The sequence below is a fragment of the Heliangelus exortis genome, chromosome 17 (assembly GCF_036169615.1).
Source record: "Heliangelus exortis chromosome 17, bHelExo1.hap1, whole genome shotgun sequence".
Lineage (NCBI taxonomy): Eukaryota > Metazoa > Chordata > Aves > Apodiformes > Trochilidae > Heliangelus > Heliangelus exortis.
The window spans coordinates 2,587,273-2,613,924 of NC_092438.1; the positions used below are offsets into that span (position 1 = coordinate 2,587,273).

At 39.6% G+C, this 26,652-nt stretch overlaps 2 protein-coding genes across 9 annotated transcripts; both read right to left on the minus strand.

Moving 5' to 3' along the window:
* Positions 1–319: 319 nt before the first annotated feature.
* LOC139803820 (acyl-coenzyme A synthetase ACSM4, mitochondrial-like) lies at positions 320–9,846 on the minus strand. Of its 2 annotated transcripts, XM_071760382.1 has the most exons (13): positions 9,649–9,846; positions 8,590–8,800; positions 7,967–8,174; positions 7,474–7,617; positions 6,581–6,737; positions 5,925–6,004; positions 5,479–5,602; positions 4,908–4,988; positions 4,693–4,794; positions 4,199–4,326; positions 3,332–3,431; positions 2,516–2,635; positions 320–1,681 (listed from the first exon to the last, which is right to left on the minus strand). In XM_071760382.1, exons 1-13 carry the CDS (start codon positions 9,844–9,846, stop codon positions 1,595–1,597), a joined length of 1,740 nt encoding a protein of 579 aa, XP_071616483.1. In that variant the 3' UTR covers positions 320–1,594. The 2 variants fall into 2 exon arrangements, with proteins under 2 accessions (XP_071616483.1, XP_071616484.1); XM_071760383.1 differs by lacking the exons at positions 3,332–3,431; positions 4,199–4,326 and having other exon boundaries at positions 1,524–1,681.
* A 2,420-nt stretch (positions 9,847–12,266) lies between these two features.
* On the minus strand, positions 12,267–26,386 carry LOC139803819 (acyl-coenzyme A synthetase ACSM4, mitochondrial-like). Of its 7 annotated transcripts, none has more exons than XM_071760379.1 (14): positions 25,250–25,382; positions 23,953–24,215; positions 23,491–23,701; positions 22,021–22,228; positions 21,021–21,164; positions 20,010–20,166; positions 19,075–19,154; positions 18,122–18,245; positions 17,281–17,361; positions 16,341–16,442; positions 14,747–14,874; positions 14,547–14,646; positions 13,728–13,847; positions 12,267–12,372 (listed from the first exon to the last, which is right to left on the minus strand). In XM_071760379.1, the coding sequence occupies exons 2-14, from the start codon at positions 24,151–24,153 to the stop codon at positions 12,325–12,327; spliced, it is 1,704 nt and encodes a 567-aa protein (XP_071616480.1). In that variant the 5' UTR covers positions 24,154–24,215; positions 25,250–25,382; the 3' UTR covers positions 12,267–12,324. The 7 variants fall into 7 exon arrangements, with proteins under 7 accessions (XP_071616480.1, XP_071616479.1, XP_071616476.1 ...); XM_071760378.1 differs by having other exon boundaries at positions 13,728–13,877; XM_071760375.1 differs by lacking the exons at positions 12,267–12,372; positions 25,250–25,382 and adding exons at positions 12,746–13,203; positions 26,363–26,386 and having other exon boundaries at positions 13,728–13,877.
* Positions 26,387–26,652: the final 266 nt, after the last annotated feature.

Consider the following 26,652-nt stretch of genomic DNA (forward strand, 5'->3'; position numbering starts at 1 on the left):
GATGCCCTGGGGTTTTTTTCAACAATTCTATATACTCTGTCAGTGGAGTTTGATTCCTGCCTTACTTGGAAAGGCTTAGTACAGCCCATTGCCACCATTAATGAGATGTGAAAATCATGCTGAGATTCCCCCAAACTTGCCCTGTAAGGTGTGAACAGTGCAAACTATGACAGCTCTGCTCTGCTGAGGAACTTGATGGGTTATTGATTGTTGCCAGCTGAGGCTTCTGCCCACACTGCAGTACTCAGCCCCCTGTTATTGCAACATCCAAGTTTTATCTTTCACTGTTCAATTAGTCATTCAAATGTCTAGAAATACATTTGTTATTTTATAACTGTATTTAATTTGTAAAATAGGATTCTTTAAAAAATTAATTACAATGCATTTATGCTTACAAACACAATTTGATTATGTTAAGGAATATTTCATTTCCCCATAGATAATCCCAGTGAAATCTAATCCAGGTTCATCTGTAGTTTAAATGTAAGAAGACAGCATCAGATCCTATCAGGATGGGCCTGTGATATTCAGCTAAGCAGTTTTAACTTCTTTAGTTAGGATGGGGTCAGACTTTGAATGTTACACTTCAGAACCTGATTAAAAGAGGTTCTGGAGAGAAAAAAGCAAAATTCTGCTATTCCAAAACATAACCTGGTTGTTTTTCTAATCTGAGAATTAGGTTTGATTAGAACAGTTTTAATTGCAAGATGCATTGCCAGGAACTGCTTGTATATTCAGAACTCAGTGAAACTTGCCTTTCTTGGGTATTTTTTAAGGTGCATTAACTTTTTTTCACACATTGAAGAACTAATTTTTCAGGATAAGGAGATGTAAATTCAGGAGACAGAACAATAACAGCTTTTATCACCTGTAGGAGAGAGTTCAAGTAAGGCAACACTCAGCAATCACTAACTTGAACAATGTTCAACAGAAAGATGAATAACATCATTTTCTACAATCACATTTCTTTCAAGCCAGTGGAAATATAAGTTTCCAAGCCAGGTGCTGCACAGCTGTCTGGTTTTTATTGATTGTTGAGTGGTACAGAAGTTTTGTCTATTGTGTGTGAAGATGAGAACAGAAGAAGGCAAGTAACAAGGCTACTTCTGTATGACACAGTATTTGTGAATAAAACATGGGAAAAGCTGGCACCATGTGTATTAAAAAAGAAAAGTTTATGAAGGTCATAACAGCATTATCAATAGAAGAGTCATTCAATCCTCAGGAACTGGTGGGAAGGCTGATTTCACCCTAAACATTCTGCATTGAAGCACAGAGCATCTGACCCCTCTGATCTTGGATGTTATCTAAAAGAGATGGCTCACCAGCCAAATTCTGGTTAAGCTGTGGACATGCAGGACTAGAATGGAGTTGTATGGTTAATTCCCTTTCCCAGCACTGCTTCAGGAACTGAAACCATGGCACTGACAATAGAAGCTTTGCAAGCAGGTGTAAACATCACATGTTGGTGTTATCTATTGTTTTTGATGCTCATGTATTTAGCAAAAAATAGATCAGAAGGATGGCAGCTGTATCAGAGGAATTTATGTAGTGTTAATGGAATGAAAGAAGTTCTGTCAAACTCCAAACAAGGCTACACCCGTCCCCACTCTTTGTTTCTTAATTCATTCCTCTTGATCTTCCCAGTTACTGTCTTTGGCAGCTCTTGGACAAATTCCACCTAAATAAAAAAAGACAGAAAACAATGCAGCACGTTCTGGGGAGCTGGTTTTCCAAGACTGGCTCTCAATATATATGGAAAACTAAGAGGACTCTCATCAGGATGAACTGCTTGCCTAAAGTATCAAGTCCAAGACAGATGAAGTCAGCACACTGTGCCATTTGTGAAATAATTTCATTGGCTGCCCAGATGGCCAAACCTCTGTGTAGCTGTGTCCCAGATAACCAAACTGATTACTGGAACAGGAGTCCTGAAGCAGGATGGATGCCTAAATGGTATCAGAGGTCAGAGGTGAACAACAAAACAAGAAGAAATGGATGTTAATCACACAAAGCATTTAATGGTCCTCAGTTGCTATGAGTTCTACACAAGTGAACGAGGGCACTGCTATTAACTCTTTTCCCATAGTGCTGTGATTACTGAGAAACACCAAGTGTTTCCTCCTGCCTTTCTTATTAACTGTGAGGACCAGGAAATTAAAAACTTGCATTACAGATGCAGTCAGGTACTACCCTGAAGTCATCAGAGAGTGCTTTGTTGAAGATGAAATACAAAATAGAGAAGTATAATTGTGAACCTGACTTAAAAGATGCACACCTAACTAGGATAGATGAAAAGCCTAAAGTTTTTTGAGAGGTCGAAAAAACCCTTTACTCAAATGCCTGAAAAACAATGGAAACTAATGTTACTTAGGAAAGATTTTCTGGAGCTAGTACTCTAGCTGAATCTTGACCACTGTCTATTTCAGGTGAGCCATAAAAATCTGAATAGTAATTCTCCTGAGATCTGTGGAAGGGTGCCATAGATTTAAAGTTTCTTCTCAGAAGCATTTACCTTTCTAGGATATTTATATGCAGCAGTAGTTTTCTTGACATGCTCCTGTAAGTCAGAGGCTAAGCTCTCCAGGTCACTGCATGAAAAGGTTGGGGACAGGACCACAAATGCTTTCACAACCTGTAAGGTAAGGTCAGCAAAAGCAATCTGATTCCATCCCTTTTTAAGAGCTGATATACAGGTTACCAGGGAGCAATACTGCTGGGAATCATGACATGCAAAAGGGAGGAACAGAGAAACAAAATACAAGAAATGGTGCCCAGTTTCTGCATGTGTATGTGCAGAAGGGAAATTTGAAAGCCCTCATTGCAAAGGAAGAGCATTTGCTCTATCTTCTCATCAGGGAACAAGAAGGAATGGTAAGAGGTGTCCCTGCAGAGTTCTCTCTGAAGCTGAGGTACATTTTGTTTGGCTCTGAAGTTCAGGCTGAGGACAGTGGGCCCATAACATCCCAGCACAGGACTCTGCTTTCTCCATAGGAGTAGCCCAAGTCTAATGCTAAGGCAGTTGTACAACAACTTTGGCTCCACCAGGACAGCCTGAAAATTCAGTTCCAGTGTATTGACACTTACTAACAAGGGGGAGGTAAACATAACTGTAATGTTCTCCTCAGTGCAGACCTTATTGGGATTAAAAGAAACTATGAAGAGCAAAGAAGTGTAAAAGGAAAGGGATTTGGCCTGTCACCCCAAGTAAGATTATTCATGACACGACTGCCTTAGAGTTGTACATTATTAGGTAAAGTGGGAAATGCATTATATAGTTACATATGCAAGCAAATACATTGCTTTCCTCACCACTGTCCAGCATCATTACCTCTCCTCTGAGGGGATCTGGGCTGCTGACAGCAGCTGCTTCTGCTACTGCTGGGTGCTCTATCAGGGCACTCTCTACTTCAAAGGGCCCAATGCGGTACCTAAGCAGAGAAAGAGAAATGTAGAATTTGGTTTTGTAAGCTGGAAAATCAGAACCAAATGCTTTTAGATTGTCATGTAGAAGAAAAAAAAAACCACAAGAAAGCATCAGGAAATAAACCAACGACCAACTATAGAAATTTTAGGCAGAATGGAAAAGTTGGGTGAAGGTGGGAGAATTTCATGGTGATGATGTGGTAGAGGGGCTGTGGATAACTCTCCAGCCCTCCCCTTTCCATGGAGTTCCTAAGCTGAAGCTCCATCCAGTGTGACAGCTGGGGGCTGTAGTACCAGCAGATGCCATGTTATGGTGTCACATCATACAACATAAAATTGATCAATTTCAACGTGTTAAATTAAATTTTTCAATGTTTTTGGAGTTTGACAGAGATGTCCTCAGATTTTAGCCAAACAGCAAACTGGATTAAAATCCCTCCCCTGCCTACAGAAGCCTTCACTCCTTGTTGGAACAGATGAGATGGTGCAGAGGACACAGAGATGCCACTGACATCACCAAGATGATACTGCAGGTGCATGAAGAGTAATAATAATAAAAATAAGTAATAATAAGTAATAATAAGTAAAAATAATAATAATAAGTAAAATAATAATAAGTAATAATAAGTAATAATAAGTAATAATAAGTAAAAATAAGTAATAATAATAAAAGCAAGGATTCCACTCATCACAAGCCTATGATGTCAGCAGCTCATGAAGAAGATGCAAGATCAGACAGTGGCAGATTTAGGAAGGAAACACCCAAACTGACCCAGAGGAAATGATGATGTCATCGTCTCTTCCAATAAACTGAAAATATCCATCTTCATCCATAATCCCTCTGTCTCCAGTGACATAAAAATCCCCACGTTCACTTTCTGCAGTTTTCTTAGGGTTATCCTCAAAGGGGTTTACAAACAGTAGTTTAGATTCTGAGCATGCACTTAGCTATGCATTAGGCTATAACACATATAAAGTTAAATGCACTGGAACTTAATTTTTCAGTCAGGGATGTTAAAAACATACTGATATTTCTATAAAATATAATAAAATATGTTTTAAAAAAAATTTTTTTTTTAGAATAAAAATTAACTAAATCTTTAGCAAATTCTTCTTTTCCCTTTTCTAATATTCACCAATCTAAACAGACAAATTATTATGGTAATGAATTATAAACTAGTGAAAAAACACTCAGTCTTCTGAACCACTATGCAATTGATGAGGTTTTGGGGAGATTGGTGGTGTAGAATAAAATGAAGTCCTTACTACATATTCAGAGAAGAAACCAAGTGGCCTTATAGGCTTAACTCTCACAGCAATTTCCCCCTGTTGTCCTGGAGGCAGAATATTAGCATTTTTGTCTATGATCTAGAATGAAAACCAACATGAATTTTATTTCAATGGGAAAAAACACAAAATTCAAATTCCCAACCAACCAGCGAAAAAACCCAATAAAAGAACCTAAGGAGCAGCCAACAAACCTGAACATCAAATAGGGGAGCTGCCTTCCCCATTGATCTAGGTTTAATCTTCATTCCTTTAAAAACAGAGCAGATTATTCCCTGCAAAAATCAAAATCAAAACAAAGCTTTGCAATGGAAACCAGGTCTTTTCACATTCAAGACATTAAGTATATTTTCTAGAATAATTAAACTTAATTTAAGATTAATAGGATCCTATATGCCAGTGCTGTATGGTACAGATAAAATCAATAAATTCCCTGAAAGAATCCTGTGCATTGCCTGTGAAGAATTCAAATCCTCTGCTAACCTGCCTTCTTCCTAAGATTTAAACTCTGTCCTTCTGCCTGTCACTGTCACCTGGAATTTATTTAAAGACATTTACAGAAATGTTAGAGCACATCTCCCAGCAATCATGCCTCAGAAAGAGCCAGGAAAGGGTGTTCTTTAAGATGTTATCAGGGAAGGAGATTACTGAAACCTTCACAGAAATGTGAAGGAAGAAGCAGGCTGTGTTCTTTGTAAACAAATACTTTAACCCCATAAAGCAAAAAGGAATTACAAAGATTTAATACTGTCCCTGTAGCTGTACCGTTTCTGTCTGGCCATAAACTTCATGGATGTGCAGCCCAGTCTTGCTTTTCCACTGCTCCATGACCTCTGGGTTGAGTGGTTCCCCTCCACTCATGCAGTACTTCAGGTTCATGAATTTGTAGCTTCACAGGGAGTTAAAAAACAAGAGAGACAGTGATTAAATCTATTGGGCAAGACAAAGAGCAAAGCACTCAGTTCCATACCCTCAGGGATTTGCTCACAGGTTCAGCAGTGAAAGTCTCACATTTCTGAGGGAAAACATCAAGTTTCTGTATGTTCGAGCATAAAACTCAGCAAAACTTATTAAATTTATATGACTGCCTTTTCATGAAGGATGTTCTAAACTAAATTACTATTCTATTTTGGGTCAAGCAGCTAGATCAGGGCGATCACTAAAGTCTACTTAGGGTAAGAGAAACATTTGTAAATAATTTCTTGACTTACTTAGAGAGATCACTTTGCACCAGCATGCGGAACAACGTTGGAACACCAACCAGTGTGCCAATGGGAAATCTGCACAGGGTCTGGTGAGTTAAACAAGAGGGACATATGAAGCTCAGACAAAAAACTGTCTTGTGGATGTACAGTAAATAGGTCATACAAGGGGCAAATGTATCTCTCCTTCCTATATAAAGGCACCATAGGCTCTGTTGGGTAAGAATCCCTCCTACAGTTGGTGTAATATGCAGAGATTCACAGCATATTCAATGGGACAAAATCTCATCCTCATGTGCCCACGTGACAGCCAGACAGAACCCAGACCAGCCTGAAGCATGGCCAGAACACACCAGCAAAAACCACTTGTGTTTCAGCCTGCACTAGGAGCAGTTGATAAGACTTGACAGTCATTAGAACAAAAGGCAAGGAATTAGTGCTGATATGGGTGACTTTAATTCACATGCTCACCAGCAAACCATAGGAATAGACCACAGGTTTGGCTCCTTCTGTGTACATTAAACAAGCAAAGAAGAGCTTTACACAATGGATACAGCATCCCAAACAACTATGGGACACAACCCTCAAAATCTATGAATGCTGTTGGGAATTATTGCTTTGTACCCTTGCTGCAGATTAACACATCTCCATGAGTTTTTCCTTACATTTAGGATGGTTGCTGATTCAGTCTGTAGTAGCCTGTGTATAAAGATGCATGATCCAAAAACCCAGGGATCAAAAAGAGATGCTATTGAAGTTAATATCCACCCTGTGTCTGCTGTGCTCCACACCACGTCTGAGGGAGTCGAGTCCAACCAGTATCTGACAAAAAATAAAAAAATTAAGAAAATTATGATAAATAATAACTTTTTTTTGTTTAAACCCCCTTCCAACTCACAAACAAAGAAAAAGAACCCAACAGGCCCAAGATTTCTGACAAGACACATGGGCACTGGGCACTGGTTAAATTTATTTTATGAGCTAGGATAAAAGGCTATATGTTTGTATAAATACATATATATACACACACACAAACATATATCATACATATATGATGTCAGTCATAACACAGAATGGATTAAGGGACAGAGAAGAGTCTGCATTTCAATAAAGTGAATTTCCACTAGGTAGGAAGATAGGGCTGAAGCAGCAGCATTCCTGGATGCTGTATGGATACTGTGTTGGACACCAGGTATTCAAGTTCTAAGGCTGCTGAAGATCCAGGGTGATCTGTTCAACCAACAAAAACTGCTCCTGCTCAGCTGTATGTCACAAAGGTTTTTGCAGCCTACACAGCAATGTATCTCTTGTTATGTGGGCTAAAGTATTCCCAGCTGATGACCTTCCTTGGGACCACTCCAAAGAACTGGGAAGAGATATTAATTGAAATATGTAAACACTGAGGGTTATTCTACTCTCCTAGAAATTTGCTGGAGTTTCTAGTCTGATTTCAGAAGGACTGGGGATGTACACTGGTAAATCTTATTCAGTGATGTTTTTTGTCAGTTCTGTGCACCTTCAATTATCCCACATTCAGCCAGGCTCAAGCATTTCATACCTTTCACTTAGAAGTGGTCTGAAACCAAGACTACCCTGGGAATGTTCAGTCATTTTCGGAGAACCTGTGGTTCCACTGGTAAAGAAGATACTCATCGAGTCTTGAATCCTTGTTTTGATGCAGGAATGGTCAGGAGATTGGTTTCTTTAAAACAGAGAATATAACCATGACTTCACTGGTTACTTTACAGTCTTCAGAATGTGATGAAGTGTTGTATATTGCAGAATTCCAACCCAAACAAACTTCACAGAAGCTTTTCACCAAATTAGGCTAAAATGTAGAGTTACAGTTACAGTTCCTCAGGCTTTCTCTTAAGAACAGGATAAAAACTTCAGCTCAGCTGTGGATCAGCAATCAAGCAGTCATGATAAGCACTGTAATGGTGGCATTTGATGAGTGTTTGTAGTCAATGAATGCTTGTAAATGAGAACTTGCAGAGAACAGGGTCTGCTTTCTGCATCAGGACACTGCAGTGTCACTAACTCATACTCACTTGTACAGGTCAGTGAAGTTGAGCCATCCCTCCCTAAAGCCTTTGGACACGATCAGCTTCCTTTTCAGAAAGTGACACTCAGATGCCACTGAGTCCACAGCAGGAGCCACCGTGTCATCAGTAATGATGCACGCGGCCTTCGATGCCTGGAGTCGGTACAGGATATCTTTGGCTGATAATTGTGATATTCCTGGAATTATAACAACTCCTGGAAGAGCAATAAAGCTATTTTTGGTGGCATTTTTTTACATTTGATTCTTTTCTAAGAATGCAAAATATTAACTATTCCCAAACCACCCGCGAGATGAACTTCTCTGGCATTCTCAAGCCTAATTGTTATAGTGCAGTAAGGCAGCTGCTTGTGCTCTCCTGTAAGGAATGAAATATGGACCTGTCTGGTGACTTCCAGGGCTCTTTTCTGCCTTCTGTCACCTCCACACCTGCTCAGAGGCCACCTGACCTATGGCACCTAGTGCAAATCCTTCAGCACTGCCTATGTAGTTGGTCATTAGGCCACCCACGAGATTATTACATTGCTTTTCCTTTATAAACCATATAAATTCTTGATCCTCTGAACCAGTTTTCACCAGCCAGTTTTACCAGTCTCAGATATGCTCACTGACCTGCTCTCATGCAAGCCACATACACCAGCCACCATTCTGGGATCCGTGGCAGGATGACAACAATTCTTTGCCCCTTCTGCAGGCCACACACTTGAGTCAGCACGTTGGCCGCTTTCCGAGACAGGAACCCCAGCTCCTCAAAGCTCCACTTCACTTCTTCTCCTTGTCCATTTATCCACCAAAGGGCAGGGTTTGATGGTCTCATTCCAGCCTACAAAACAAAAGGGATTCAAAACCAAAACATTTTCTTCAGAAAGACTATGAAATTATAATAAACAGATACCTGCAAATTATGAATGATCTGAGTATTTCACAACCAGCATAAAAAATATTATTTTTCCCTTGTCCTTAATGGATTAAGATTTGCTATGCATCAAGTTCAGATATTCCAAATAAATTCTCCTTTTCTGAACCAGGAATGTCCAGACATAGTCTGGATTCTACTTCAGCTAGGATTGAGCCTTGTTCTAGGCATTAATCTTCATACAAAATAACAGATAACATGAAATACTTCACATAATACTCTTGATACTCTGGCTGGAGTTGGGCAGTACAATTAAACAGAAGCAGCACAGGCAGACTGAAAAAGAAAACAACAGGCAAACACAGTATCCTCTTTTAATCCTGACTTCTCAGGAAAGGGTTCAACCATCTCTAACTACAGGGCATCTGGACAAATGCAGAATCCACTATGGAGCAAGGCAATTAAATATTTGTGGGAAGATTTTCTGTAGCATGCAATGTTATTGTTATTCTACCTGTATTTTTATGACATGAATATCTAATATTACAGTATGCAGAAGAAATAAGCACAGCCACCCTAAGGTTTAATTAAAGTCAAAAGGGATTTAACATTTCTTTTTCTACTTACATAGGGAGTTCCAAAGGTCAAAGACCCTTTCCAAATAAAGCAAGAAACAACGAGATTTTGCATCATTTTGTGCTGAGAATGGATTTTGGCAACTGATTTTTTTTTTTTCTAAACAACCCCCCCCCCAATTTCTTTCAAATGAAATTTCAAATTAAAAGATCTCATATGCAGAACAAAAGATCATCTACCTTTTCAATCTCAGACCATTTGTCCAAAACATCACTTGCAAAGTTAAAGTACTCTGGTATTTCCTGTTCACCCCTCCTGACAGACTCGTACTGGGAGTACACATCAGAGGCAAGCAGCCTGGGGTGCTCATGGAAAGTCCTATTAGGTGGCTTCAGAGTCCACAAGGATTTTAGAGTCTGTAACTTAAACAACTTCATGGCAAAAGATGATGTCTGTAGATGCTGCAGACTACACAAGAAAATTAGCAGAACTGTTGCTATGAATTCTGCAACAAAAAGAAAAAAGAAGAAAAAAAAGGCAATCCAGAGAATATCCAAATACAAATCAGTTATGAATTGATGAGCTATTAATTTTAGTCACTTAGTCTAGTCACAGCCAAACTAATGGTTTTGACTGTTCATTTAAATGCCAGGCTCCCCATCCTGTCTTATATTTTTTTACCACCAGCTTTTTATGGACTTAATGCATTGTTTTCATCTGCCTTCTTGTCTGCAGCTCAGCTACCCTCAAAGATTCTTGATGTGTTCTTTGGGGCTGCTAATTGCCCACAGTTCTCCTTTGGCAAATACAATGTCAGGTATTACTGTCTGCATTAAAAGAAGATTCCTGGTTCTTACACCAAAGCATTCAGTACCTGATTCTCTATTTGTTTTCCTTCACATGGAACTGAAGGATGTTTCCAGACCACTTCCATCATGATTCTCACTGCTTTAGCAGTTGCTGACTGATATATCCATTCACCACACATACCCCAAGAACATTCACTTCAGTAATGCCTTCTGTAGGTCCTCAAATTTGACTTAGACACTGCTATATTTGCTCACTCTAAATGCTCTCTTGCATCTGTACTCACTATAATGATCCTCAAAGCTCTCAAGTCCTATTATTTTCTTCCTTTTCACTGCTATAGCTTTTTCCTTTCTCTGTTCTAGTATTATGATTATTATTATTTTCAGTAGTCTATAAGATTGCTTTAGAACTGTGCTCAACTAAAACTTTTCATGCTATTTAGAAGTTTCTCAATAAGTACACATGAAAGTTATAAAATATGGGAAGCAAAAACAAGACACCAAGCCAAAAGAGCAGAAGAAAGTGGAGTCCTAGAGACCTTTGATGTTTCTAAAACCCAGGTCTATTTATTTTCCTTTTTCAGACACTAAACACATTACTCAATCCAAGGTTATGTGAGTTACTGCTGAAATAGAGGCTAATTTTTTTCTCTTTTCTTCCAAAGGATGAAGCTATCTACAAACCAGGGGAAAATTATAGGTAAGCTCTTGATTAAATCCTTTTCCATGTGGAATTTGAGTGGCCTCAGTGAAGTTGCAAAGTTTTGCCCTTTGTCCCAGGTTTTAAAGTTTGTTTTGTGTTATTTACCTCTTGTGCCATGTATTCAACTGTAACTGCTTAGCCTAACACTTCTGATGCATGGATCTCAGTGTTGGTCAAATTTTTTTCCCATAAAGAAGTAACTTATTTAACAGTGGCATCATTTGCTTATTCCTTAGCAGGATCTTTTACAGTAATATTTAATCTGCCTGTCAGGTGAATGAACTCAAATACTTAGAACTTGCAGAACTTAAGCTTTTCTGTTGTACCTGAGAGCATACAAAATTTGGATGCAGATTTTCTCCCTAGAACAGAGAAAACCATCAAAAAACATCAGTAATTCACTGTGTTCTCTGTGCTACATAGAGACTGTGGTAGAGGAATTCTTACCAACTGGAAATAATCCTATAGGATATAATTTTCTCCTGAGGAAAAAAAAATCATAGGACAGAGGTATAAAGTTAAGTGTTATCTCCTTAGGTGCCACCCACTACAGAATCTGGATTATAGAGCAGATACTTAGTTAGATGGTATTTACATTTTAAAACAAAACTCTTATTAACAGGACGTACTGGAAAAAAAAAGCCTAAAAAGGTTTTATTGATTAAAAATGGTCTTTTAAATATTCCCTAAATATGTCCATAGAAAGTGGACATTAATAAGGAGGTTTATGTTATATTCTGGGACATGCTTGTTTTTTTTCCTACTTAAGGAAACAATTGTTGGAAAAATAACATGATTTTCTTTCAGTGCAACCTTTCTTTGAAGTTATGACCTCCACTTAATGCTAAAAAACAATCAATCCACTTTCATCCCTTTGACTGAAGAGACTATTGACTTTTATTAGTCTTTTAAATAAGAGACATTTCCCATTTTTCAGCCCTCTCTAGTTCTGTGATTCAGCTCTAATCTACAGATCTCAGAGACTCACAATGACAAAATCTACACAATAGCCTGTAAAGAAATGAGGAAAGAAAGAAAGAATAATCAGGATCAGTATTCAAGACTGACAAGATGAAAAACATTTTAAATCCAGGGTTTTGTGGTGATCTACAAAAATGTCTGCAAAAGTTTTGCTGGAAGAGCCTTCAACAGTTTTTAGCACCTCCTCACCTGCAAACTTAAGAGGGGAAAATGAAGGCAGAAAATTGAGGAAAAGACCCACTAATGGCAATGTCTTCTGATCTGTTGCAATAATCAGAAATTATTTTCCTGATTTAGTACCCCCTGCTTCTTCTCAATGATCAGTTAACACCAGGAATTCAGATAAAAACAGTTTTCCTGACCTGTTTGCTGTGGGCAGTACAGACTGAAGCTGGCTGGGGTAGCTCCTCTTCATTCAGCTTTCAGAACATGAGTTTCCCAAAGGAAGCACTGTAAGGAGCAGCCTTTATCTGGAGATGTGAAACGTGAATGTTGTGTCAAAAAGGATTTGGAGTGAAACCCTTCCTACTTTATCATTTGCTTCTTTTGAAGTAATGAGAACAGAACACAAAACAGAGCAGGCACCAGTTCTTTCTGTGGGGTAACTTTTTTCTTGTAATCATTTACACCATTATTCATGCATAATTTGCATCTTAACCTAAAGTACTTTGTATCCTCTTTTCCCCCACTTTAACCATTTGAGGAAACCACAGATTCATCAAGATGAATAGTAGTTAAAGAATGTCTTCCTCCTTCTATGCAGAAAGAAACTGAGAATATTTCAGTGACAGTTTCTGAAGAGAGAATATTACTTCACTGCTGATACCCACTACAGGACAAAGATTATTTTCATTAATTTCTCATTTATTTGTCATTTTCAAAATACAATTTTTTTCTTTCTTTTTTCCCCCAGAAGCTGTTTATACTAATTCCAGTAAAAAAATTAAGCCTTTGTAAGCTCCTGGATCTGTCCCCTTCTCTCTTCCATTCCTCATTTTTAATTACTTGCACTTTCTGAAAGTTTGTAGGTCAATGGCAAAAGTGGCTCTAATACCACACATCCTCAAGCCGTATGAGTGTGAGCTCCTTTATTTTATTGTAATGTGTTTTTCCATGTGTTATCCTAGTGCTCTGGTCATGACCACATGCCAAGTATGATGAGCTGTGGCTGGTAGAGATGATGGAAATTTTCTCTCCTCTGTTTCCAGATCATGTTACACTCTCCCCCACTCTTTGTTCCTTAGAACCTTTCTCTGGATCTTTCCAGTAGCAGTCTTGGGCAGATCCTGAACAAACTCCACCTGAGAGGCAAAAATGCTCATTTTTAGCCAAAAACATTCCAGTTAGTCTTTCAGGTGCAAGGAAAGATATAATTTTATTATGGCTGGGGTAAAAAGATGGAAAAACTGCAGAGCTTGTGGCTAGGATGATGAAATTCTTTACTATACATTCTAGCTGACTGCAGAGGCAGTATTTGCAGGGACAAGTCCCACAATCCTGAACAGGTGAGTGCTTCAGCTGCTGTCTTTCCTGGCTGTACAGGATGGATTCCACACCCAGCAGAATTTTGCCTTAGCTTTGACTGAAAATATGCACAGAGCTCAAAAGAGGGATGGTAAGAGCTAAACAGGATGCAAATAGACCCCTTCGTGTTCCTTACAGCACAGTGAACTCAAGGTTACAGTTGCAAGAAACCCTGTGATTTTATTTTATTTAACTACAGTTGGAGTGTTTGTCAGAATGCAGTTAAAAAGAAGCCAAGGAAGGACAAAACCTGTTTAATTTTTGATGCAATTAGAAGGCCTGTTTTCTCTGGTGTATTTACCTTCCTTGGGTACTTGTAAGGTGCAGTCACCTTCTTGACATGTTGCTGAAGCTCATGGGTTAATTTTTCTGGATCATGCGATTCATAAGCAGGAGCCAGAACAATGAAGGCTTTGACCACCTGTGCCACAAAAGTTAAGGCTTCCATTAACTTCCAGATGTGGGAATAAAGAGATACATGTGTTGCCAAAATTTGAAAATCACATTTCAGAATGGAAAAATATGGTTTTTTTCTTTAATTTTCCTTTTCTTAGACTGTTTATTACAGAATGCAATGTTATGAAGTATCAGAATTTTTTTGCTATTTTTCCACTTTTTTTTTTTCTTCTTAACTTCTTACACTACTTAACTTTCAAGAAGTTGTAGAACAGGAAAAAAAGCTGAAAATCTCACTGTGGGGCTCAAAGAACAAAGAAATGTTGCAAAGTTGAAAATTATGCAAAAAAAAATTAAATCTTCTGGGCATCATTGCCACCAGGTACTTAGTGACAAGAAGAGAAATAATCCATATTCCATTTTTTAGACAAAAATGCCACAGTAAGCCTGAAGAGCCAAGCTTTTTTTTCACAACATACCCCGCAGACATGGAAATGATTCTGAAATTCTAAGGTCTGTCAAGGTGAGTTGGACTTGATGATCTCTGAGGTCCCTTCCAACCCAGCCAATTCTATGATTCTAAGGTTTTAAAATACTTTTAAACCATTCTCATTTAGAAACTGCTACATATTTAATTCCAAGGATGGAATATAGGGAACTTGCTGCTTAAAATAAAGTGCATTTTTTTCTATATCTTTTTTTTTTTTTTTTAATTCCTTCTTACCTCCCCTCGAACTGGATCAGGACTGCTGACAACAGCTGACTCAGAGACTGCAGGGTGTTGTATTAAGGCACTTTCAACTTCAAATGGGCCAATACGATACCTAGGAGAAAATGCAGGTATCCAGTCACTTGGCCATTCATTTGGTCTTCCCAGATTGACTTTAACAGGTAAATGAGAAAATCAAAAAGCAACAGACTTACCCAGCAGAATTAATTACATCATCAGCTCTTCCAACAAACCAGACATACCCTTCTTCATCCATAATCCCTCTGTCCCCGGTAACATAAAAATTTCCACACACAGAGGCAGCATTTTTTTCTGGATTATCCTGAAAACAATCATACATTTTTAAAATTGACCTGATTGTTCATGAAATGCAATCCATTTACATTGCAATAGTGCCAACAAGGATCAAAACAATTTTTAAAATTTTCTCAAAATGAGTTTTTCACTACTATTTTATGTCTTCAATTAAAAAAACCCCAGAGCCACAATAATTAGCAGTTTTGAGATGGAAATGAGCTCTTAGATATAAATAGATGGTTCTAGGGAAAAAAAACACTCTCTATGACAGTGCCATCCATCACAGCTAATTACTAAAATGTAAATCCCACTCTCTTCAGAGAAATAATTTATAATTTCAGGGGGTTGCCACAATAGCCTCCTGTCAATGCAAACTTTTTACCCCCAGGTCTTAAAGACCAAAACACAAATGATGTGACCTACAGGAAAAACTTCAGTTTTGATCTTTCTGTTATCTTCATTGATGTATTGGGTCTAGATTACACAGGAAAACCACCTTGACAACAGAAGACAATGAAAAACTGAAGCAATAGTATTGAACCAAAAGAAGTTTTCTATTGCACAGTAAGCAATTGCTTCGTGAGAATCGTTGTTGAAGGATGCTACAAATATCCCAATATTTTGGGGGTTCAGAAGAGAATTAAACACATAAATAGGTTCAACAAAGCTTATTTGACACCACAGTTGAATAAGCCACTTCACTGCCATGTTCAGTATTTTTATATTTGCCTGATTCTAGGGTTTTCTTAAATATGTACCAAACTCAATACCACCACAGATGGAATGCTGGCTTACACGGACCTTTGACCTGGACAAAAATGACCATTCTTTTGAAATTTTTTTTAAGCCTGTTCAGCTTTCAAGTGGGTAAAGCATTCCCATTTGAACAGCAGTGTTAGATTACATATGCCACTACCTCAAAGACATATGATCATCTACACCTGAGGGCACTGTAGCATGTATTTCTGCTGTTGATCTTGCACACATCATCTGTGTGACAGACAACTGTACAAAGGGTTTCTCTGTCACCAGAGGTTCATGCATACTGAAATGTGCAACTTCTAGAGATTTAAAAGATCAATTAGAGGGTACCTCTGACAGTGGTGTAAGGGAAAAAATATTTGTGCTCTTTGGAAAGCCTCCTTGAGCTTCGAAGACATTAAGTGTAGCCTTTATGGACTTCCTTCACTAACCCATAACTAAGGAGAGGAGTGGAATGGAAGGGAAAGGACTGATGAGAATGTGAAGCCCATGCCAGGTACAGACATATGCCCCCTGCTTCATGGTGCATCCTGAAATTATATTCTGCCTGTCAGTCTGTTCCTGCAATAGCAGGACAATACACTGATCAAGCTCAAAAGCCTTGAGCAACCTAGTGAGACTTTGAGAAGATCCTGAATTAAATACTTCTCTTTGAGTAAGTCAACAGAACTTTGCCCTGGGTCTTTCTTGAGCTTCTCAGCAGCCACAGACAGACCAGCTCAGGCTCACCAAGTACTCAGAGAACAGGCAGAATGGTCGTGTTGGTAGGATTCGGACTGCAATGTTGCCTTCTTCTCCTGTGGGCAGAATAGCCCCATGGTCATCTATGATCTACAGAGAGGACATATAATTATTACTTTGATTAGCTCTGTAAAATCATAGAATCATAGAATCATAGAATCCTAGGGGTTGGAAGGGACCTGGAAAGATCATCTAGTCCAACCCCCCCTGCCAGAGCAGGGCCCCCTAGAGTCCATCCCCTAGGAACGTGTCCAGGTGGGTTTTGAATGTCTCCAGTGAAGGAGACTCCACAACCCCCCTGGGCAGCCTGTTCCAGGGCTCCGTCACCCTTACAGTAAAAAAATTTTTTCTGATATTCAACTTGAACCTCCTATGCTCCAATTTACACCCATTACCCCTTGTCCTATCACTGGTCACCACTGAGAAAAGCCTAACTCCATCTCCCTGACACTCACCCCTTACATATTTGAAAACATTGATGAGGTCACCCCTCAGTCTCCTTTTCTCCAAACTAAAGAGACCCAGCTCCCTCAGCCTTTCCTCATAAGGGAGATGTTCCACTCCCTTAATCATCTCAGTAGCTCTGTGCTGGACTCTTTCAAGCACTTCCCTGTCCTTCTTGAACTGAGGGGCCCAGAACTGGACACAATACTCCAGGTGTGGCCTCACCAATGCAGAATAGAGGGGGAGGAGAACCTCTCTTGACCTACTAACCACCCCCTTTCTAATGCACCCCAGGATGCCATTGGCCTTCTTGGCCACAAGGGCACATTGCTGGCTCATGGTCATCCTCTTGTCTACCAGGACCCCCAGGTCTCTTTCACCTACACTGCTCTCCAGCAGGTCAGCCCCCAAGGGACTCAGACAGCATTCCCTTACCCTTGTACCCACAACAGCAGCCAAGCTCAGATGTGACCTATCAACATACCTGCACATCATAGGGTGGAACAGCTTTTCCCACAGAGCCAGGTTTAGTCTCCACTCCTTTCATATTGGCACATATTGTCACCTGCACAACAGATTTTTTTTTTTTTTTCATTTGTGCAATATCTTGTTTGCATTAGGCATGACACCTCTTCATGACAAGGGCTGAATCAGGACTAAAGCTCTGTGGTTGTCAAGCACATCAGAGAGGAGTTGAGAGGCGTCTCAGTTCAGTCAGTGGGATGAGTCTGAGCCAGTTCTTTCACTGACACTTCAATTTGTACAACAGCAGATGTGAAGTTATTGCAGATCTTGTTTCAATAATGGGATAATTAATTTGGGACCATAGAAAGGGTAAGAGGAGAAAATGCCTGAAATCTGACTCTCAACAGTTTCATTAATGTTCACTTACAGAAAAGTCTGGGATGTGAACTGATTCAATATTTTTCATTAAAACCTCAGACAGGCCAAATTGATACCCAGAACAAATTATTTTTTTTAGGTTTACCTTCTAAGTAAAATGATGAAGAAATCTGCTACCAGTTATTTGATCTGAGGTAATCTCTGACATGTTTTTTTGAGAGGGGCCTTAAATCTACAGTCATAGCATTTCCTATAAACCTTAAAATATGCAGCTATTTGGTTTTGGAACTACATATAACTATATAAGTTTAAGAGACTATATAATTACATATAGTCTCTTACAAAAAATTAAATTATTCTCATTTTTGCGATTGATTTCTGATTTTGTCTTACTATGATTATAATTTTTCCATTGATTTTGATTGTATCTGTGGTATTGATACCTGTGAAAAAGCACAGTTCAACAATTAACTCAAACATACTGTTTCAGTCTGCCCATAACCTTCATGGATATCCAGTCCTGTCTGGATTTTCCACTTTGCCATCACTTCAGGATTGAGTGGCTCCCCTCCAGACAGACAGTGTTTCAAACTCATGAACTTGTAGCTTAAGAGGAATAGCAAATAAAATAATTTTCTTAACTTCTGAAGAGAGCAGTGAATGGTTTTAACTGAGCAGCCTTCCTCAGCTTTCAAGTTACCCCTAAAACTTCACCACCTGCTTTGAAAATTATAACAATCATCCTGTTACAAGGCCCTGGGCTGAATTCCTAGGTTGCAGTAGGACAATGTGGTTTATTTCCATGTCACTGGAAGCAGGTTTTTCTTCTGGAAAAAGAGTGAGCAAAGGCATTTTCTTGGGAGAGCTGACAAAAAAGGAGAAAACTGAACAAGCACACGTTCATGAAAGCTGTTAGGTGCCAACATCCAAGATCAAATAAGACACTGAGAATTCCACAGAGGAAAAGGAAGGCTAACTAGACATATAATCTGAGCTCTCTGCTAAACGAGGGTTGGCTTTGTCAGGATGAAAGACTTCTGTGAAAACAATAAGTACTCTACTGAAGGTGTGAAAGCTCCCTGCAAATCACACTGACTACTCCTAAGCTGAGTACTTTACCAGGTAACAAAATGGTGGAAACAGCTGCTTGTGAAGTGATAACTCAAAAAAATCTCATTGTTTCCTCTGTGCTGTTGGTTCAAAGACCCATTCCTGAAACTGAAGTAGTTGTGACCTATCCTCATATTCCTCATATATCCTCATAGCCATAAGTCCTCATATTTCACAACACGTTTCACATTTCTTTTCTGAGAACTAATTTCTATTTCCTTTAATTGAAAAAATAGGCAACATAAGGAACTACCCAGCCAGAGCTGTCACAGTATTATATCCCACCCTCTCTCTGCTATCCTTGCAGCAGACAGATTTGCAGTACCTGCTCAAATCATGTTGGACCAGCATGCGGAAGCCCGTGGGAGCAGTGCAAAAGACAGTGATGGGATATCTTGAGAGAGTCTATAAAAATAGAAAGTCTCTTTGTTGAAAAGAAAATGCAATAGTGGGGCTGATGTTGTAAAATGTGCAATTAACATAATTTATGTGTTTAAACATCTGCAAAAGGAAAATCACAAAAGTGATTTCAATGCATTCAACATTGGGAATGACTGTGGATTACTGACTATGAATCCTGGCTGCAGAGTGGCTGCACCAGTCAGTCCCAGTGCTGTAGAAAATCCAGTACTTTCTGTCAAATAAAAATCACTCATGTAAATAAATGACGACTGAGAGTAGTAGTTCCAATTAAGATTGTATTCTGCTTCCCAAGGTGACTGTGCCCCAGGCTCAAGACTAAATGACAATAGTGAAGTAGACCAAAGCTTTTCCCTCTTTATCCTTGAGAAAGTCTGGGTCTCCTCTCCAGACAAGAGGCTGAAGTTAAGAATAGGGCAGTTGACTGGTTTTGTGAAATGGCAGAGGAAAAGGCATCCTGGCAACTGAAAATTCAGGATAACAGGGCCCTGGCTGTCTGTGCCTGGCTCATGCTCACAGTGAGCCCAAAGCAGCTGGAAGTCCATAACTGAAGTGAGCTTTAGGCTAACTATACAACAAGACAGCTGTGATCCTTAGTTCATTTTATCCTGCATCTTTCACCACACTTCTTCTACACTGCAGTCATGTTGCATTGCCTATCAGGAGGGACACTTGTTCCTCTAGCTTACTGGGCACTAATGAGAGAGTTAATTGCTTGGCATGTGGGAAGTACTATGCCTGCTGCTACAGAGCAGAGGGTACCATGCATTAGAGCCCACCCTGTTTGCTTCATATACACAAAAAGATAATAAAAGTCACAATATAAAATGCTACACTTACTTTTGCAATAACTCCTGGTTTAAACTGTGGCATATGGTGTACAAAGACACAGGATCCACTGATCCATGGTGCAAAAACACTGCCCCAAGATGCTTTTACCCAACCAGTATCAGATGTATTCCACATAATATCTGAGGGAGTCAAATTCATCCAGTACCTGATGACAAAGCAGACACAGTGAAAATGCTTTGTAGTGTGTGAAAGACTGAAGCACAGGTCACAGCACATTTAAAGCAAAGGGCAGGAGGCTTCCATTGGAAGATGCAGTGTCAACAAGTGTGGCTCTTCAGAAAGATCCTAACAGCTGAAGAGAACCTTAAACATTCTATTACTTCCCTTTAACATTTCCAGCATCTGCTTTTCTCCTGAAGAGTGCAAAACATCTTTGGCTTGAGCTGAAGAATCCAGACCTAGATCAAAGACTGAATGGATCACATGGAGCAGGCTTTCTCCAGCATTAGGGACATTGGCTGCACCATATCTTACTTTCCTTGGAAACTAACCACATTACTTCTATGGACTCTATACCACAGACTTCCAACTCAGAATGCCTTGGGAAATATATCCTTTGGTTTTAATGAAATTTCTCTCTCCTTGAAAAGCATGAATAAAAGGTGTTCAATGAAAAGCAGACCAGTAACAAACCCCAGACTCAAACTGAACTGTAACTTTTATGGTACAATGCTAGGGTCCAAGGCTGCTTTGGTTCTCCAGGAAGGTTCACATAATATTAAAGTACTCAGCTTTTCTGATTTTGCTAGATGGAGGCTCTCCTTATTGCTGCTCTGCAGTCAGCCCTTTGTGAGACTGAACTGTGTCTGATGATCTCAACTGAGTCTTCAACAAGCTTTTAATAATGACAGTTTCACCATGAGAGGGGAGAATGGAGGACAAACTAAATTCCTACCCTAATGAAATGCCTACATTTACTGAAGTGTTTATGGTCACATTTTCAATTTAATTGTGATCATGTCACTTCATCAGGACACTGGGACCAACTGCAAGATGTACCTGGCAGTGGTTGCAAATCCAATGCCATAACTGCTGTGTGACTGCACCACCATTTTTGGAGAGCCTGTGCTTCCACTGGTAAAATAGATCATCATTGGGTCTTGACTCCTTGTCTTGACACATGTATGGTCAGCAGATGTCACCCTGCAGTAGAAACAGCATATGTTGGTTACTACGTGTAGTTTTTCACAAATGAAGCAGTATTCTTTTAAGGTTTAGGTGATAAACAAGAAAATGGCTCAAAACTACCTGATCTCATTAAAGGAACAGCTGCATAAGATACCACCAGTAAGAGTCAGAGAGCACATTTTGCTGCTCACAAGCGTGCTCTGTACACACAACTTTCAAGATGCCATCACCTACAGCATATTCCACTGACTTTGTCTACAACTGCTTTGCAAGGGCACCCAAGATGCTGGTTATGGAATAGCAGGAAGGTACAAAACCAGCTCAACACATACCATGACCTGATATGAAGTCAATGGGGGCCACACTCAGGCTACTATGCCAGGTAAGGTGGACTTAGACACCTAGTACCCCACTTACATTTAAGAGCCTGCTGAACAATTCAGATGGACTGGGCTACCAGGATAGTCAAGGCAAGAAATAACTGGTGCCTTGTCAGCTGGGCACCAAGAGCTGGCAATGGCCATGTTCTCATTGGATTCAAGAGACTTCAGGCCAGGCTCTGGCAGACAAGCACAAAACAACTGCAACATTAGCACCCTGTGTGCTTGTCTTGTGATCACAGCACAAACAGAGCTTTTAAAAGCTGGCAGACTGCTGAGTAAGGAGAAGCTGAAAGACCTGAATCCAGCTCCCAAAACACACATGGGAGGGATTTTTTACTTGATGCTGTGATCACAGCAAGCTGGTAGATGGATGCAAAAATGTAACTCATTTGTATTTTGGAAATTAATCCCAAAGCTCAGCAATGTCACCTGACTGATAGAGTTTCCTTCACCTCACAGGAACGATGGGAAAGCGGCTGGATACTCACGCAAAGAGTTCTTTGAGGTTCAGCCACCCATCTCTGCTCCCTTTAGCTACAATTATTTTGCTTTTCAGAAACTGGCAGTCAGGCATGATGGATTCCACTGCAGGTGCCAGCACATCGTTGGTAATGAGACACTTGGCCTTTGAAGCCTGGAGTCGGTATAAGATGTCTTTGGCTGTTAATTGGGATGTTCCTGGAACAAAGACAATTCCTGGAAAAAATCAAGAAATGATTTAGAAAATTGACCATTCTTTTTATTATATTCATAGGACATGATCCCAGCCACAGAAAAGCTGAGCTACTTGCAAAAAACTTATTCTTTGAGAAACAGGAGTCAAGTATAACTCATGCTTGATGGCAGAGCTTGGGTGAACTTGTGGCATGACCTGGGATCCTCTGGCTCTGAAAGACCTACAAACCCAGAGTCAGTGATGCTGAGTTTTGTGTCATCATATAAGAGGAGTAGAGATGGTGAGTAAGATCTAGATTTAAAGTCTTTTTCACTTTTTGATGATCTGTAACTCAGGAATGAATTGCTGGAATTATCATCCCCTTAAGTATATGAATAAGGCCAGCATTTGGATTATATTAACACCTGGAATAAAGCCATTATTAATTTCAATAAAGAATTAATACCTGTGATATGGGATAATGAACAGACTGAGGTCAGGCAGCTTACATACATTGGTCAGTCAACATATCCTTCAAGCTCAGATTAATTTTATACTGTGAACAAATATAAGTTTGGATACTGAGTACAATGTGACTGAAATCTCATTTGTGGGGCCAGGGAAGGGGGGGATGTAAATTTAGTGCATTTCTGTACCTCCTTTTTCCAAGGATTTCAACAGAGCTGACCTGCAGATTTGATTTCAGTCTTGTTGTACTTTCAGTGGTGCCTAACAGAATCCTAATCATATAATCACAGAATTGTTCAGGCTGGGAAAGACCTTCAAGATCATTGAGTCCAACCTTGTCCTAACCCTACTACTCTAATTCCTGGTGACCCTCCACTAACCCATGTCCCCAAGCACCACATCCAGACAATATCCAGACAAAGATATTTCACAATAGGGAAACTAAAGAGCTGAGACACTGAATGATATTCCCATGTCACTGTCAGAAAATCTTGGATACAATAAAATTGGATTCCCTACATCTTAGCAGTCTGAAAATGCAACAGGTCAGATTCCTCCTAAGAATTTGCAAAACTGTAACAGCAGAGAAAAAAAAATATTGTATTTAATTATTAACAGGGGTAGTCATATAATAAACTGCATTAAAGCTGTCCACACCACCATGTCTGTTCAGCACATGTCACTTTGGTTCCTGTGTGGGTGCTGCCTATTCTCCTTCTCTGCAAAAGCCAAATTGTACAGAGCACAGCAGCATATGCCTGTTTACATTTTTTCAAATTAATTTAGCTTATTTTTCATATTTTCTATTTTTCTTTCTGCATTCAAGGTCACTCACCTGTTCGCATGCAGGCTACAGTCAGCAGCCACCACTCAGGAACACGAGGCAGAACTGTTATAACTCTGTCTCCTCTCTGCAAGCCACATGTCTCTGTGAGTATATTAGCTGCTTTCCTAGACAGAAATCCCAACTCTTCAAAGCTCCACTTCACCTCCTCTCCCTCATCATTTACCCACCAAAAAGCTGGATTTGCTGGTCGCTTTCCATCCTAGAACACAACAGAAGACAATAAAATCAGAAGACAATCCTTGAAAGGTTTAATTTCAATCTAGAATAACTCCAGACTAAGCAAATTGTCCCTGGAAACTAGACACTAAAAGTTATACCTTTATTTCTGACAAAGAAAAAGAAATAGTGCATTCTACTCTGCAGCAAATATTATACATTAGTCATCATGAAAACAGATTTTTATCAGCTGATATTTGCTCTGATGTCTATGAAGTAAAAGAAAAATGCTACCTTTTCCAGTTGTGACCACTCATCCAAGACATCACTTGCAAAGTTGAAATATTGTGGAAGTTCCTTTTTACACTGGTTTATAGAGTCATAATATGAAATAATCTGAGATGTAAGAAGCCTGTTGCACCCACTGAACACTCTGCAAGGAGACTTGAGAATCTGCAGACACTGAGGAATCCATGATTTAACAAATGTTCTCATGATAAAGGATGTTTTATCTGACAGAGGGGAAAAATATATGCCCACCTACAGGAATCAGTCATCTGAAATAAAAGAAAATACATTAAAAACCTTTAGTTTGTGATATTGTATGAATTAATGCAAACCAGCTGAAATAAATAAGGCTTTTGTGTGCCTCCTCATTTTCCCTGATTATTTATTGTTATCCTGATTATATGTTGTGTTCCTCCTTCTATGGCAAAGAGATTGTACAGTTTTTTCATTACAGTATTTGTCCTGTACTTTGTCAAGTGATGAACAAATCTCATGCCTCCTTTCTCACTTTCCAGTCCTTTTCTCAATACCTCTCTTTGGATTCCTGGTAATTTTATAGTTTACTCTGCTTGCTTACAGAAACAAAATGCCACTAACTAAAAAGTTTTGAGGGCACTTTTTATTACCCCCTTGATGTAAAAGTTTTTGTGATTATGCTATGTCTTAAATATACACTAGATGGCGATTCACACTGAATTTATAAACCAATAAAACAGATTAATCCCTGAGTTATTTCCTCAAAGGTAACTGGAAACCAGCAGCCTCACTCTCCATAGCTCCCTTAGGAGATGTGCTTCTGGGACACTGAAAGACTTTTCTGCTAAGCACTGCCCCAGGATGTTGAAAACCCAAGGCCACAATGCTGAACTGGCTGCTTTGTTTGCTGGGATCATTTGCATTGTCAGAGCACAAAGAAGCCAAAGATGGAACATGCACATGTGCCTAGGAAGCCCTAAGATTTTGTCCTAATCCTTAAAACAGGAAAAATGAACACAGAACCATGAAGGCGAGTTAGATAATGAGACAAAGCAATATTCCCCAGATCACACAGGAAATCTGGTGCTGCCAGGAATTAGCTTCAGGAATCCAGAATGAATACAAGACTTGAGACCATTCTCTTCTTGACCCATTCCCAACCATGGGGAGCCAGAAAATGGGGAGGAATTCAATGCTGCCCAGGAAGTAGGATTTGTTCCATTGCTCTACCATGAGGAAATGTTTGAGCTCCAAAACTTGACTCAATGATGTAGGACCTGCTCTGAGAAGCCCCCAGTTCCCTTGCTGCATACCATTATCTACTTACCAATCCCACAATACTTATCAGGACTGCTTTGATGTCTTCTGGACAGCGACTCCCAACTCCTCCTAATGTCCTCCAGTGCCACCCCTCACCGTGTCCCAGGGCTGCCTTCTCTCAGGAAAGGTTTAGTTTAAAAACACCCCCTGATTTTCTGCCAAGCAGTATTAGGTTACTCTTTGATCTGAGCAAAGTACACAGGGCAAAGCAAAGTACCCAGCATGGCAACAGAGTACTGACCCCAGAAACCAGCACTCTTCTGCCCTCATTCTGTGTTGTGCAACAAGAAAGTAACTGAAGGGGCACCATAATGACATGGACAGAGGTTTCAGATTCCCTTGGTTTTTTGAGGAAAGGCACTAGAACACTGTCTGAACACCCTGCTGAGCAGCACACAGCAACGTGCCTGCTCTCCCATGGACACAAGCCCTGCTGAGTTAGATGCTCTCTGTGTGGCAGGAGCACCTGATCTCAAAGCTCACCTGAAAGGGCTCTTCTGCAGTCCGTGGCATCTCCCTATCCATATTAAACTGATCTAAATATTATGCAAATGCCTAAGAGCACAGGGCATACAGAGCACTTGCCACCCTCACAAGGTAGATCTTACACCAATGCTACGTACATGGAAAAGTTTCTCAGTTTTACACTCTACATTAACTGATTTTAAGTCCCCATGTTGTCTTTCATTGCAGACTATTGTTGCTTTGGAAACAAAAAATCAAAAATATCCCAAGCACCCTCAGAAATATTCTAACAAGGAGGATTAACTTTGTACACTTAGAAGCACAAACTCTACAAGCACTGTTGCACAGCACTGCGAACTGTAACCAGCTGAAGTCACATATTAGCTGGAGTTTTCCTAAGGACAGCAGCTGTGTCAACACAGTAGAATGTGTTATTAATGTCCTATTTAATTTCTCTTCAAAAGCCTTTCATAAACCTTTCTGTTTGACTCTTCAGTTCTCTGAGACTGCCTACTCTTGTCCTTTCCAGTGAAAAGTTTTCAGTTTCTAAATAAACATAAAGATAACTTAAGAAAAAAGCACATAAGCAGAGCAGACCTTGTGCTGCTGCTTTGTGTGCCAACTGCATTCTCATTTATGAAAAAGTGATATTTACCTTTTCTAGCAGAACTCTTGTATATCCAGTGAGGGACTGTGTCAGCCAAAGGATTCCTGCAAGCCTGTGACTGACAATCTGTGCTGAGATAATGACATTTAATAGGCAAGATGTGGGTTACTCTTAAAGAGAAACATCTTTTCAGAGCACAAAAGCTAAAGGAGATGTTTTTGAAAAAAAATATAAAATTACTGCCTATGTGTACATACAGTTCATAAAAATGGGTACTTCTAGGCTGCAGGGAAGGAGTGAGTGATTTTAAACCAATTATATAGAACAGATGATCAGCT